The sequence below is a fragment of the Pelophylax lessonae genome, assembly GCF_965119305.1.
Source record: "Pelophylax lessonae genome assembly, chromosome: 1".
NCBI lineage: Eukaryota > Metazoa > Chordata > Amphibia > Anura > Ranidae > Pelophylax > Pelophylax lessonae.
Genome location: NC_138768.1, coordinates 546948291 through 546964281, shown reverse-complemented (window position 1 = coordinate 546964281; position 15991 = coordinate 546948291). Strand labels below are relative to the sequence as shown.

The 15991-nt window shown below is 39.1% G+C and overlaps 1 protein-coding gene across 2 annotated transcripts in view; it reads right to left on the bottom strand.

Annotated features, from left to right (window-relative positions):
* LOC309554979 (uncharacterized protein) overlaps positions 1–15991 on the bottom strand; it is a 227616-nt gene that overhangs the window by 148039 nt on the left and 63586 nt on the right. For both annotated transcript variants that reach the window (XM_082256770.1, XM_082256771.1), the window contains exon 2: positions 14089–14201. In XM_082256770.1, coding sequence (XP_082112896.1) covers positions 14089–14201 — 113 coding nt within the window. The remainder of the gene's footprint in view (positions 1–14088; positions 14202–15991) is intronic.

Sequence of the window (15991 nt, the reverse complement as noted above, 5' to 3'; positions counted from 1 at the left end):
TACAACCATACATGAAAAAGACAGTGAGGAGGAAAATGAGGAAGGAACTAGCAGTATGCCAGTTTTTCGGAAAAAATCAAGCAAATTTCCTGCACTAAGCCTTAACCCTGCAATATCACTTTTTGTGAGACAAACTAGCCAGGACATAGAGAAACTTGGCAAAAAACAACACAAAACTGACAATCTAACTAAATTACAAAGAACCTCCCTCTTAAATCTACAAAAAAACTAATCGATAATCATAAAAGAGGCTGGTAAAGGAGGGAACATAGTGGTGATGGACAAATCCCACTATAAACTTATGTGCTTGAAATTACTCGAAAACAGGCAATGCTACAAACCTATCTCACACATCCTCATAAAAACTTATAATGAGGAATTCTATAGAAAAATAGACCGATCGTTCAATAATGGTACGATCTCCAAAACCCTCTGGGAATATATTCGCACACCACATCCACGTACTCCAACCTTTTATGCACTGCCAAAGGTACACAAGAATGCGCAGGACCCACCGGGAAGACCAATAGTATCGGGGAACGGCAACATCACCGAAAAAATTAGCCAGGTCATAGACTCTTACCTCAGACCTCATGTGACTAACCTCTCATCCCACATAAAAGATACAATCCACTTCTTACAGATTGTGGAAGGATTGGAAGTTCCAGAAGACGCCTATCTAGTGACTATCGATGCCGAGTCACTTTATAATAATATCCCCCATGAAAAGGGTATTAAAGTCATCAAACATGTATTAGAACAACAGAGCCTCAAGGACCAAGCCTTTAACGATTTTATTTTATCAATGTTGGAGCACATACTCTCATACAACTATTTCTCCTTTTCAGGCTCTTACTACTTGCAAATCTGTGGCGTAGCGATGGGGACCAGTTGTGCCCCCTCCTACGCCAACCTATACCTGGGGGCTTGGGAACAAAACTTCTTATCCAATGAAGATAACATTGACTTTTCACAACATATTATGTTGTGGCTCAGGTTCATAGACGACCTCTTCATCATTTGGAATGGTCCTGAACAAAAACTCAAAAACTGTATCCAACAAATGAATAAGAACAACTTTAATCTCTTCTTTACCATGTCATACGATATACAAAAGGTAACCTTTCTTGACACTGAAGTTCAAAAAGACAGATCAGGAAGAATACAGACCAGCTTATACAGAAAGGACACAGCTGGAAATACCATTCTACATGCTGATAGCTTCCACCCAGCACCCTTGATACAATCGATACCATACAGTCAATTTCTTCGAATAAAACGTAACTACACTAAATATGAGGATTTTCAAAAAGCTTCGGATGCCCTAACTGAACGATTGTTAAAAAGAGGATATACTAAATCATGCCTCAGAAGAGCCTTTAACCGGGTGAGAACACAGGAAAGACTGGACATACTTTTTAAGTCCAAAATTAAACCCTCCCAAGATGTGGAGAAAGAGACTCCTCGTATCATACTCAGATATACCGACAAACACCAACAAATCAGAAAAATTATACAGAAAAATTGGAACATCCTGACACAGGACAATACCACCAAGGAACTTATATCTCAAGTACCAGCCATCACATTCAGGAAAGCGGGCTCAATAAAGGATTCTCTTGTTCAAAGTGAATATCATGATGCCCCGAGAAAAGACCCCTGCCGAGACAAGGGAACATACCCTTGCGGCAGCTGCAAACAATGCAGTGTAATTTGTAAAAGCAAATCCAAAATACTCCCCAATGGAGAACTATTTCATCCCAAACATTTCGTCAATTGTAAGACGAAGGGTGTCGTATATATCATGGAATGCGAGTGTGGAAGTTTTTATATCGGAAAGACTCGCCAACAATTTGGCGATCGAGTTAACAAACATGTGCAAAGTATGTCCATCGCCAACTTCTATCTTCCACTCGGCAGGCATGTTAAAACCATGCATAACAACAGGATGCCCAAAGTTACCTTCTCTGCTTTGGATCGTGTCCACATACCTTCTCGAGGGGGGGACTGGAACAAAGTCCTCCTTCAAATCGAGATGCGATGGATCAAAAGACTGAATGCAACTGTACTCCCAGGTTTAAACGATCATGAAAGTTATCGCCCGTTCCTGGAGGGCTTTTCCTCCGGGAAAACGGACTAAAAAAACCCCCCGACTCAACATCACATGCATCTTAAACTTGACAGATGTCCCAACTGATGTACTTATCAAATATTTATCAAACAATTAACCACCTACAACAGACATGTAGGATCCCCCCATTGTTGAAATGCCTAAATCTCTTCTGTCTTCTAATTTGGGTAAAATTGATTATTGCATATAAATTATATTGTGAAATGTCTTAAATATCGTGTGTTTGAATATACCTAAATGGTAGATCTTCATACCAAATAATATGCTAGTTGCGATTTATTTGCTGCATTATATGCTTTCTGGGCGATTGTGAAGGAGATCTCTGGAACAGCCTTGCTTCTGTGGGTGAACAGGCTGGCAGGTACTGGTTTCCGTTCGTGGCCGCCCCCTAGTGCACCCGGCACGGTAAGCCCCATATGGGTTTTTTTTTTTCAGCAGAACTAATCCCTCCATCCATCAGGGTCAGTGACCGGCTGGTCACCACTCTGCTTCCGTGTCGGCGGCGTACCCGCTGGAAGAGCCTCTCCACACTACTGGACTGATGCACAGACTATGCCTACTGGCATAGCTATGCACGTCCGGAGGTACCCTGGGGATGCCGCACATCGCGATGCGCGGTCCCGCGCATGCGCGATGTGTACAAAAGGACGCCGGGGATCACAGTCCAGTGCCATTCTCCTCGAGGCAGAGGAGAGAACTGCACGGACTGCAACAGGATCTGATGCCTGACTGAGGCTCCCCTAGCCACCAGGGAATACAAAATCAGTCGCTTCATCTTCACTAGCCACCAGGGAATTTTATAATTAATCTCCAGCAGATGTCTGATCTTGGCTCCACTAGCCACCAGGAATTTGAGGAACAGCCTATTCTCTAGCCACCAGGGATTTTTGGAACAGCCTCTCTGCTAGCCACCAGGGATTCAACCCTACTAGCCACCTAGGCAAAAGTAAGTACCCCCCTGAAACTTCTCATACTTCAATTTTAATGGGGTTGTTTAAACACCGAATCATTATACTGCTTCATAATGAGGGATTTCTAAGGTATTAAAATAATACACTTTTCCCCCTAGATCAATAATTCGGTGATTCCCCATCCTCAACTAATGTAAGTGATATCATACTTTAAGGCTATTCAAACAGTAATCTATATGGTAAAATAACAAAAATTACATTGTTATTTTTATTATTATTTTTCTGTTGAACAGAGACCACACTAGGGGGCCTTCCCATCTAGAACATAGGCTCAGCTTTCCCATATATACCTCCTGGAAGATTGAGGCTACTCTACACAGTATAACAGGTAGCCTTTTTACTGCAATCTACCCCATTGGAAAAACACTATCCTACAATATGTTGGCATCCACCTATTTTGATAAACATTTAAACCCACCCCCTTTTTTCCACATAGCTCATCATTCAGACGTCCACCGGGGATCTCTTCCCTGGATAAACACCCGAAATATACTCCAGCAGGCCCTGAAACCCTACTAAGAAAACGTAAGACATAATAATATGTCCCAATGTAGTTGATATGAACACATCAACCTACCAATATTTAATAGACACAATTCCCTATGTTCAGGAATTACTCAGAAACAGGATCTCGCTGCACCCGAGGGTGTCCATGTGGTTACACAGACCCCATCTCTTCACTCCAGTCTCGCAAGGTAAACCCAGTCCTTTTTCCTGATCTGCTCAGAAGCATTAGCAAAAACGCATGAATATTTGTTTAAGAATGTAAATATTTTTTCTATATCTTGTTTTCATTGTATAAAATCACTAATATTGAAATTATTTACTTTTCTAGAAAATTTTTGGTGATACCTTGATAAAGGCTATATCTCTAGAGCCGAAATGCGTCGGAAACCGTTCAGTTTGGCTCACATCCAACCCGGATGTCTTCACAGCTCAAACGACGGATCACCTCAATAGAATTTATGTAATAAGTAAAACTAGCGACAGCTATTAAATACTGTTATCTTTACTGTACTTATATGCTTATTGTATTAAATAAATATATTTTTTAACCTATGCTACTGCCTACACAATCCCAATTCTTTTGGCTTGAGGAACCAACCAAATACAGTATTACGAAAAGTACAAATGCAACTTCAAGGCTTCCAACAGATGCCCATAGAGTACAGATAAAAAAAAAAAAAACCTAAGGTGTTTTGGATACATACGTTGGGTACATTGACCCACAATTGATTAAATCAGAATTATGTCCTGCTTATTTTTTATGATTAGAATATACCGTAGCTTACCATTTAAATGTGGTCATTTTCTTCTTAATTCATATTATCTAGATTTGCTCCAGTTATCTATAGCTGAGATGTTTTATTGACATAAGCATCTTGCCAAGTGAAGACTTGATGATTAATGATGAGGACTGGGAATGTTGAGACTGTTGCCGTTGCTACTTTATGTCTCTCTCTCTTACTCTCTCACTCTCAACATATACTGTATGTGCTGTGCATGAATGGAACCAAACTACATATGCTTTGCTATTTGCTATGGTAACCAACTTTCAATAACTTCTCCAACAAGTTTTAACAGGGTATGGTTAACACTACAGCTGGCTGCATCTGTATTGCTATTTTTTATCGTAACTGCTGCAAACCTTATCTATAGTGCGGCAGGCCTACCTTACTGGTGCCTTGCCTGAGCAAAGTACTGATCTTATTTTAATGACTATATGCCTTACATTCTGTTTAGTGTGGAAAGGTTTTTCTAGTAACCATTTGTCTTTTAATTCCTCTAATTGATTAACTGACAACCCCCTCCCCCCTCATCTGAGTATACATTTAGTCCAATATATGGGGGCAGCATAATTAGGTGCAGGTATAGGCATTCTTGCCTAAGGGGCCATTCCACAATTTGACTAGGGCAAAACCAAAAAAAGCAAATACAAACAACAGTGCTCTCCTTCAGCGGCTACCTCCACCACACAGCTTATATATTTCGCCCTCCTCCCCACCCTACACTCTACCTACCTACCACCTCTTGCTGTTTCTGAACACACACAACATCAAAAAATCCAACGCACTTGGGCATCTTGCTCCCATCTTACCACGCTCACCCTCTTTCTTCCCCTAAATTCTGGGGTTATTGTCCATAACCCTGGCCCTCTATCGTCTAACTTTCAAGCCCACAACTAGCAGTAGCTGCAACTCTTTCTCTAATTACAATTTCCCTGCCCAGCTTTCCCTTTTTCATATGCTCTCTGGAATGCCCTATTCAGTCTGTAACAAGCTCTCCTTTGTTAATAACCTTTTTATCTTTAACTTCATTAACCTACTTACTGTAACTTGCTTCAGGATTTTGCCTCTCCAGCTGCCCTCTCCTGTGGTCGCCTCCACTGAACTCACCCACCTAGACCTAGTGGATTAAAGGGAGGGATATCCCCCCCCCCCCCAAAGCACCTTTAAAGTGCTTCCCACACCTCCATTCTTGCCCTTCTTCTATTTAAAAGCTCACTGAATTTGTCTTTTTTTTTTCTTGTTTCCTTGAGATCACAACCTTATCAGTATTGCCCCCTCCTTGTCGTCAACCCCCTATCACGTCAGCTAGAAAACAGTCAACCATAGAAACTTTCACCATTTTAAACCATCTCCTCTCAATTCTACTAATGACTACCTCTATTACAAAACCCCACCCCTGTCCTGCACTGACCTGCCCTCCTCTGTCTACAACAACTTGCTCTCATTCTCTCTGAACACATTTGCTTCCCTCACCACGCGCAGAATTAGGCACTGACTGCTACAACCTTGGCAAACAGGCAACAAAAGATATATAGCCACCGTGCTCTGGACTGACTGTGGTGTAAAACTAAATCCCTGCAGGTCTGTTTACAAATTTTCTCTCCTAAAATACAATTACTGCTTCTGTTCTACCCAAAAAAACAGATTCTTCCACTTTCATTAACTCTTCTAGTTATCATTATCAATTTTTTTTCTGCCTTCACTTTACTTTATTACCCACTGCCTCCACTAACTTACTCCCCCACTGCCCAGAAGATTGGCAGTCATTTTAAATATGGGATTGACGTAATTCATAATGAGATCTGCTGTGTCCAGATACCTCCCCCACTTACATACCATGTCCATAACCACATGCAATACTTTTTTATTTTGACCCTGTTACCACATCATAGTTTGCCACCTAACTACCTGCCCCCTGAACCCTATTCTCATGAAATTACTACAGCTTACTTCTTGCTTTAATCTATGCTCCCTAACTCCCCAACCGCCTTCTCACTTGTCCCTTTCCCTGACTTTTTCAAGACCAATAGCACAACTATCAGTCCCTTCACTCACTCCCCCAGCTTCAACACCAACTTCACTCAGAATATCACAGAAACTGTCCACTCTGTTCCTCCCAGGACATCTTTCTCTCTAGCTCCCTCTTCACCTCCCCCCATGATCACCTTCAGGACTTCTTCAGAGCCTCTTCTATCCTCTGGACCTCCATTCCCTATTCTGTCCAGGTACCTTATCCTCTGTCCGCCTTTAGGCGATATCGGACCATACACCTCTTCAAGGAAACCAATCCTGTCTCCTCTTAAAAACAGTACTTATATATGCACCATCAACTCATCCTTCACAGTTATTACTTTTTGCATCACTTGCCCCTATCTCAGGAGCAAAGCTCTCCCAATCCTTTTGTGTTGGATTATATTGTAGCTGTACTATTTATCTTTACATTGTAAAATACTGCACATATTTTTGCCACTACAGTATTTAAATCCTGTATAATAATAACAAAAATAAAACTGTAATAATAATTGTAGAGGGCTCAGTACTAAACAACTGTCAAGTAGGGGAATTGATACTTATTTTGTACATATCAATGTTTGAGAATGGGAGAACATGATGCTAGTTGAAAGGGAAGGTATTTAAAGCAGTAGTTGAGGGAAAACAAAAAGTAACCCTTATCACTGCTTATATCTCTATCCCTAATGGAAAAATAATTGTATACAAGAAAGACTCCCCAATGGTGTGGGACTATGAATGCCACTAGACACTGTATATCATAATTAAAATGTCAAATTTTATTAATCAAAACAAACACAGTTATACAAATAAGAATAACACGAACATGAACTTCACGAGAAAAATGGGGCATATAAAAATCGCATGCAATTGACAGACCATATATCAGACCACATTTGAAGACGCTCAGGTGCACATGGTAGCCTTGAACCGGAAACACGACCCTACGCGTTTTGGGCGTAAAAACAGCCCTTCCTCAGGGGTCACCCAAAGTTCAAAAAGTACCTAATATGCCCTTGACGTCTATACGAAGGATTGGAATGATCTGTCGTTTAAAAACGGTAACTAAGTACCGTGGGGAGGAATGCCCAAGTTCCAATGAGCCAGTTAGAGGCAAAAATGAGGAAGAAGATAAGAGGTATAGTAGTTGCCCTGGGGGACCATCGGGGACCACGAAGATCAGACGAGTAGCTCAGAAGGACCACCTCAAGGGAGGATCTCACTTGTGTAATCTGAGTAATTTGTAATAAACCTGTGAGATTTTGAAACAAATATAATGACAGAGGGTCATGTGTAGAAAAGGAGTAGTAATTCCGTATTAGAAGTATCACAGCATATGAGTATCTATTCGTGTACAGTCCTGGAACTTGGCGAATAGATACTCATATGCTGTGATACTTCTAATACGGAATTGTTTGTTGACTTTGCATGTGTAAAATTTATAAAAAGAAACCAATAAAAAAAAAAAAAAATATATATATATATATATATATATATATATATATATATATATATATATATATATATAGTAAAACCTTGGTTTGAGAGTAACTTGGTTTAAGAGCGCTTTGCAAGACAAGTAAAATTTTCAAATAAATTTTGACTTGATATACAAGCGATGTCTTGATATACAAGTAGCCTCAAGTCACAACTGAGTATAAAAGAGAAGAGAGGCGCCTCTAGGTGTAGCAATATGGTTAAATTTAATGAAGGTACAACATTTAGCAAGCATTTCACATGGTTGATTGGAACAGGCACATCTAAGGAATGCCGGCATCCAGGCTAAAGCTGTCCACATAGACCATCCTCCGCACTGCCATCTACGTCATCCCTTCCATGCTGCCCCTCGCTTTCAGATCGCTTTACTGCAGGATGGTCTTCCCGGTCAGGATTACAGACTGGCAGCCGGCGGTGCAGAAGATGGTCTATGTGGACAGCTTTACCCCGGATGCCTGCATACTTAGATGTGCCTGTTTTATTCATCAACCATGTGAGTTGCTAAATGTACCTTCATTAAATATAACCATATTGCTACACTTAGAGGCGCCTCTCTTCTCTTTGATACTCTGTAGCTCCTGCTGGATTTTGCTTCCAATCCCCTTGTGGAAGCGGCTATTTGTGGATGGACATTTTATGGTTATATAACCTATCTTAATGCTATAATCTTTTTATATGGACTATAAACTGATGGACTTATGAATAAATGGTTGTGGAACGAATCCTCTGAGTTTCCATTTTTTCTTATGGGGAAATTCGCTTTGATATAAGAGTGCTTTGGATTACAAGCATGTTTCCGGAACAAATTATGCTCGCAATCCAAGGTTTTACTGTATATATATATATATATATTGTGAGGGATTAGCTCGGTGGTAGGCGTATGGGTGACCCCTTTGGGGGGGTCGGCACACAGGGAGATAGCCGAGGAGTGGTTGAAAACAATAGTTTTTGGTTTATTCTTCCAATTTCTTCAAACAAGTGCATGCAGCAAAAACATCAAAATAAAATAAAACACAAAATAAATCCTGGCCGCTGTGGGCGTCTACCTTCTCACAGCTGGAACCTACCTAAGAAGTCTTCCCAACCTACTGTTGGGCCGACACTGCTGATCCTACAGCAGACACTCAAATGTCCATTTGTTTTCTTTTCACATATAAACATTGTCCATTGAACATGTCCCTTTGTTTTCTTTCACACAGAAACACTTCGTCTTCTCACCTTTGAGACGTCTTCACTCGTTTTTACCCCATGCTCACTCAGCTTTCAGGGGGCACACAGGACTGTCCTCTACCCACATGGCGTCAGGATGCAGCAGTTTGTCTGCCTTCCTCTCCCAGCCCACACGGCGACAGGAGGCAGCAATGCATAGACTTTCTTTGGACAAATTATAGAGGCCTTAATTTCCTCATTCTGAACAGCTGAAGGCCTTTCAACTTCTTTACACCTTCCTGCTGCCTTTGGCAGCCGACACCCTATAATAATTAGTGAACTTTTCAAAGCAGGTGGGAATGTGTCTCCTCTCAGTGACTACATTCCCAGATTTACCTGACTTCCTGTCACAATATATTTGAAATCATTTGTACTTGACATTTTTTTTCTCAGCTCGCTAAAACTTCTTCTGCACAGTATTGTACATAGTAGCATTTTAAATAAAACATTACTTTTATTATTTAGAACATCTCACATATTTTGAATCAACTTATTATTAATAAAAAACAAGATCAACGTGTATAAATAACAACCAAATGTTTGGTCATTTTGGCTCCAGAGATCCTGTGTGGAGATAGGACAATTTTTAAGAATGACAACCATCACTGCAGGCCTCCACTGATGTTACTTTTATAATGGCAGAGTGGCTAGATGAAGATGGAAGCCTCTCATTGCAAAACACATAAAAGTCTTCAAAAAAGCACCTGAAGGGCTCTTAGACTGTGAGGAACAAGAAAAATCTGTGGTCTGAAGAAAGAAATATAGAACTTTTTTGCCTCAATTGTAAATGTTATTTATGTAGGAAACCATTTCAGCAGCCGCATTCTAATAAAAAAATTTGAACTTTTTTTATTCGGCTGATTTAAAATTTTTCAGCTCGATAGTCTTGAATCGAAAAAAAATCTGCAGAATCCAAGAAATTTCGAAAAACAATAAAGGAAACTAATTCCAAAAATGAATTCCAAAAACGAATTCAATGAACAAGCCAAATTTAACTAAACTAACTAAATAGATTAAGGAATCTAAACAAACAAAATACATTTTGTGTTCATGCTCATGTCTAGAAAGTCCTTTCTTTTTTGAATGGATTAGCTTTATGTATTTTCTCCATATTTACACTTAGACAAGTGTTCAGCAAATGTGACAGGGGTGCTTATGTCAGTACATGTATCAACTGCATTATTAGTGTTATCAAAATATAATAATTTAGTGTTCCTTTAAAGCAGTGGTTGTCAACATGAGCTAAAGGGGGCCTCAAATGCAGCTCCTGACATTGCCAAAAGGCTCAAATCAAAAAAGCGCAGCACAATTAGTGATGAATAAATAAATAAATGTAATGAAAGTTCATGTAAACAGTCCCATTAAACACTGAGAAAGATAAGGAAATCCCTCAATCCGTGAAAAGTGATGAAAGACTTGCAAAGATGCCACCAGTTTTTAATTTCACAACACGCCGACCCTAATGTAGTGACGCCCTAATAAGGTAGGTCGCATTCATTTTGTTTAACAATTGGAAACAGAATCCAAATTTCTGGGAAGAAGCTCCCTCAATCAGATGAACGGCACCAGACACAATATGGCAACATCCGTGTCCCTCGTTCATGAAAAAACTATTTCAGATGACCATTTGCGCCATATTTATACACATTGAAAGACCCTCTGTATTGCAGGAGGTAACAGCTAAAAGCAGGCAGGACAGATGCTAGAGCAGAGTAAGTCCCCATAGAGATGGTCAGGTAACCAAAGGGCTGCACGTAATGTTCAATATACACTGAACAAAATGATAAACGCAACACTTTTGTTTTTGCCCCCATTTTTCATGGGCTGAGCTCAAAGATCTAAGACTTGCACAACAATGGGTCTCAGGATCTCATCACGGTATCTCTGTGCATTCAAATTGCCATCAATAAAATGCACCTCATGAAAAATGGGGGCAAAAACAAAAGTGTTGCATTTATAATTTTGTTCAGTGTATGTAATACTTGAGAGCATACCTCCCACCTTTTTAAAATGGGAACAAGGGGCACCTATTAATATATTATTAATATTTTTATATTAAAAGTATGCAGGCATAGGACACCCCCTGTCACACCCCATTGAAGGAGAAGGAGAATTATACACTAAAAAAAGATTAGTTAAACCCACAAGTTTTTTATATTTTTTTAACCGCTACTATTCCTTTATACTGGCTTTTGACGTTTACAATTGCAACTATTTAGAAATTGGACGAAAGGCTTAGCACTGGGAAACACTTTATAAAAGATACATAGTTAATTTTATATACAACTATACAGATCAGACTAAAATGAGGGACATATGAGGAGGAAAGAGGGACAGAGGGACTTTGTTCTAAATGAGGGACAGTGCCTCAAAATCAGGGACAGTTGGGAGTTATGCTTAAGAGGACTGTCCAAAACTGCAGACCTAATAGAGGAAATGAGGGTCAGAGAATGTAGACATTGCTGGATGGTGATATGCTGCACTAGACTATATGAAACTTGAAACATGTTACATGAGGCTAGTACAGATCGATTATATTACCCTAATCAAAGTCAGAGGGCCACACATCATATACCAAGGAGCAGCATGCAGCCCATGGGCCGCAGGTTGGACACCAGGATTTGAAAGTGTATCTCAACCCACAAACATTTAATATACAATAGTGTAGCTTACCAGTCTTTAATTCAGTGGCTGCATTGGTTTTCCTTTCTGAGGTTTTTTCCCCTCATGTCTACCACTATATAAAGGACATCATGTTTGTCACACAGGTAGGACTCCAAACGTGTCTAATTTTTTTAATTTGCATTACATAATGGATTGATGTGACTAGTAGTTTAAACAAAAAAGACACGGTTCTGTGTGCTTTCTATTCAGATCACAAGGAGATACAGGGACATTTAATTTCTAGAAATAGCGACAGGATTTACTATATTTGCTAAAAAGTAAAAACAAATGCAGCCACCACAACTAAGGACAGGGGTTCTGCAAAATATTAAATGTTTGTTTCTAAGATTAGATTAAAGCAGTATTAAACCTAAAAGCAAACATTTATTAGATTGCAGCTTACCAATTCTTAAATGTGATGACTGTATTTGTGCTTTTTTTCTCCTATTTTCACATGGTAATCCAGCCAGCAAGTCTGTTTCTTTTTCACAGCACAAAGAGCAAAACGTATCATTTTACATGGACGAGACAAACCACTTAAAGCAGATATTCACTGCATATGAGCACCAGAAGCCAAAAACATTATTTAATTCATTTTTAATAATCAAAGCAAACTCCCCCATGCATCCATGTCTTTATGCGTTATTTTGGTTAGAAATCTCAATGAAAAACACCCATAGCATTTCTGGTTGTGGCCATCTTGAATAATGGCAAATGAATCTTCAAGCATTTACTTCCTGCCCTTAACTCAAGTATGCATTTAGGAGAGTGTGCTTAGCTGAGGAAACCCTCCTCCTCTCCTCCCCTCCCGAGGACTCCAGGGATGTATGACATCATTTGCCTAGGCATGGAAACCAGGAAGTAACTGAAGAAATGTAAATAAAAAGTTTAAAAAAGTAATTTTGATATACTTTTCTATCTATTTACTAATGCTAGCAACATGAGGATTAAAGATAATCAATGTTGATTGGGAGAGTATAGTTCCACTCTAACACTAACAGGGGTGGTTAAAATGATCAGCTCTTATTTATTCATGCAAAACTTTTACCCCAAAAGGAACAAAACTATTTTCTGTAAATGATTATAAAGTGTGAGCTAAAATTTGACTTCAATTTGTTAGGGTATCTAAATCTGCAAACACATTTAACACTCCCCTCCTCCCAGACTGACAATGCTGCTGTTTGCTGTGCCTCCTCTTATCATTCCTCCAGGGCTGTGGCTAACTAAAACAGGAAGTGTGTTACTGGACAGATCATCAGGTGAAAACAGAGGGGAAAAGACTAAAAAAATAAAACAAATGCAGCCGCCACATCTAAGGATTGGTAAGCTGCAATATATGACATTTTAAATTTAGGTGTTATACCACTTTAAATAATCATACAGAAATGCCGCAAATGTATTTGATGCCTTTTATCGATTTTAAATTGTGGGTCTACTTTTGAGACTGTTTTTTTTTTTTTTTTCGGAAATTCTGCTTGGCAACCTTGCTGATGTAACGTTTTAAATTTCCTCCTTGAAACCGATCCCTGATTTGCATTTAACTACCCCATCAAAGCAATGTCTTTATTTAGCCAGGTAGAAAGGGAATAGATTTCCAGGATCAAGACGAATACCTTAAAGGACTCTTATATAAATATTGATTGCAAAAGCTCACAATTTCCTTCTTTTTAGTTGGACAAATAGAATGTGTATAAAACGTGTCTTACATGCACTTTATTTGCTTATGTAGAATGAACGAGAAATATTGTTTGGGAGGTATAATTAATTCTTGCCTGGCTATGCAAACATCATACCTTTATGCCATAATTTAATTCATGTGCAGCCACAAAGAATCAGAATTATTAGCCAGGCATAACTTTGCTCACTGCTTACAGTAATATTAAATATAGTGTTGGATAAATATTTTATTTTTGAGAATAATTCTTACTTTGGAATTGTCATTCATTTTTTAAGTTAAAAGGGATAACACAACGAATGCATTTCTATATAAGGTTGATAAATTTACTTAACAAGGGCAGTTGGACTTTGCAAAATAATTTTCTCCAGAGCCTAGTGAATGTGGTAAAATTTGCTTTGCAAAGAATACCCAATCAGAGGCAAGGGAAATAAAAAAACAGTATTTTTGCTTGCATTTGATTGAATAATGGAAACCAGCAGAGCTTCACGTCATTCACTAAGCTCTGGAGAAAATTTCCTTCCAAAATGCAACTTTCCTTCCAAAGTAAACAAACAGTCTATTTGCCTTTAGTAAGTCAACCGTTTCAGGTAGCTTATTGTGCCTGATTCCAAATATGGTTAGATCAAAACGTTCATGTACCTTTTCACTATATGGATCCTTCATGAAAACTTGACTTCTTTTAACATTCCCATTGGAATCCGGATCAAGCATAAGGAATCTACTCCAACATCTCATTACCTCTGGAACAGACACTGTATGAAAATAAAAAAAGTATGGTAAAACCAAAGCTCATATTAGCACCAGCATCACATTATAATTAAAACATGGCTACCTCCTTGAAATAAAATTAATGAAAGTGAACAGTGGCGCATCACAAAGATCACCCGTGAACAAAACTGATAGAATAATTAACATCGTACAAGTCCATATAAATAAATAGATAAAAACTGAAAAGTTCATATGTGAGATAATTCTGAACTTCTGAACTCGGCTTTCCACCACACCATATGAATAAGTGTCACCGCTCCCTATTGGTTATTCACTCACCAGATATATGCCACATAATCGCATATCCAGTAACAGAAGACCAGACAACCCCTTAGAGGTTTACTAATGATTCCAAATGATTAGGAAAATATGTAATCAACCTCCTTGGATGTTAGCTTTGGACAAAATTAAGGATCATTCACATATAAGATCAATTTACATATAAGTTGGATCAATAAAAAAATGCTGCTGGTTACCTGTAGATAGACTACATAAAGACCAAAAAAATATATAAAACTACAAGGCATGCTACAGGGCCACCGGTTACACATACGATTTTAAAATTTATGAGGGAAAGGACGACTATATACTGCGGCAGTCAGCCCCCTACAGGCAAAGTGACGCATGGGTACGTCACTCGCCCACGAGCCTGTAGGGGGCAAGCGCGATGTCTGCCAGCCACTCGCGATCTCCCTCAGGAGAGGGAGAAAGACAGACGGCTGATGTAAACACATTCTCCCTTAGATCATCACAGAGGCTATGCGATCCTGCTATGTAGGATCGTATGTCTCTGTGATGATCTAACAAGCCATGCCCCTTGACAGTTAGAATCACGCCCCTAGGGACACACTTAACCCCTTGATCACCAATAAAGTTAACCCCTTCCCTGCCAGTGTCATTTTTACAGTAACAGTGCATATTTATAACACTGATTACTATAGTAATGTCACTGGTACCCCCAAAAGTGTCAAAAATGTCAGTCAGGGGTCCGATCTGTTCGCCACAATGTCGCAATCCACAAAAGAAATCGCAGATCGCCGCTATTACTAGTTAAAAATAAAAACAATAAAAATGACATACATTTCTCCCGTAGTTAGTAAATGCAATAACTTTTGCGCAAACCAATCAAAATATGCTTATTGTGATTTTTTTACCAAAAATATGTAGCAGAAAACAAATTGGCCTAAAATGTTTAAAAAATTTGATTTTTACATTTTGTTTTTGAGAATGTCATAAAAAAAATGTGAAAAATATTATTATTTTTTCAAAATTGTCGCTCTTTTTTTGTTTATAGCGCGAAAAATAAAAATCGCATAGGTGATCAAATACCACCAAAAGAAAGCTCTGTTTCTGGGAAAAAAAGGACGTCAATTTAATTTGGGTACAGCGTCTCACGACCATGCAATTGTCTGTTAAAGTCACGAAGTTCTGAATTGCAAAAGCAGCCAAATCCTCAGAGGCTTAAGTGGTTAAATAACTTCTCCCAAGAGCCAACTCCTTGCTTGAATCAGGGCTGAGAGTTTTTGAGAGGAGTACTGAGGCAGGGTGCTGTGATGTTTTCAGGAATCTAAATACAGCATCCTGCAACCAGACATGATCTGCTTGCATTACAAAGAGAAGCACTAGGTTTTAAAATAAAGTGAAAATAGAAACGTTTCATTTACAAAATTGAGATACCAGGGAAAACAAAAAAATAAGCAAATATACTTCTAGACTCTAATCATACCCAGTGGCGGCCGGTGTGTTAGGGGCACAGGGGCGCCGCCCCCCCTAT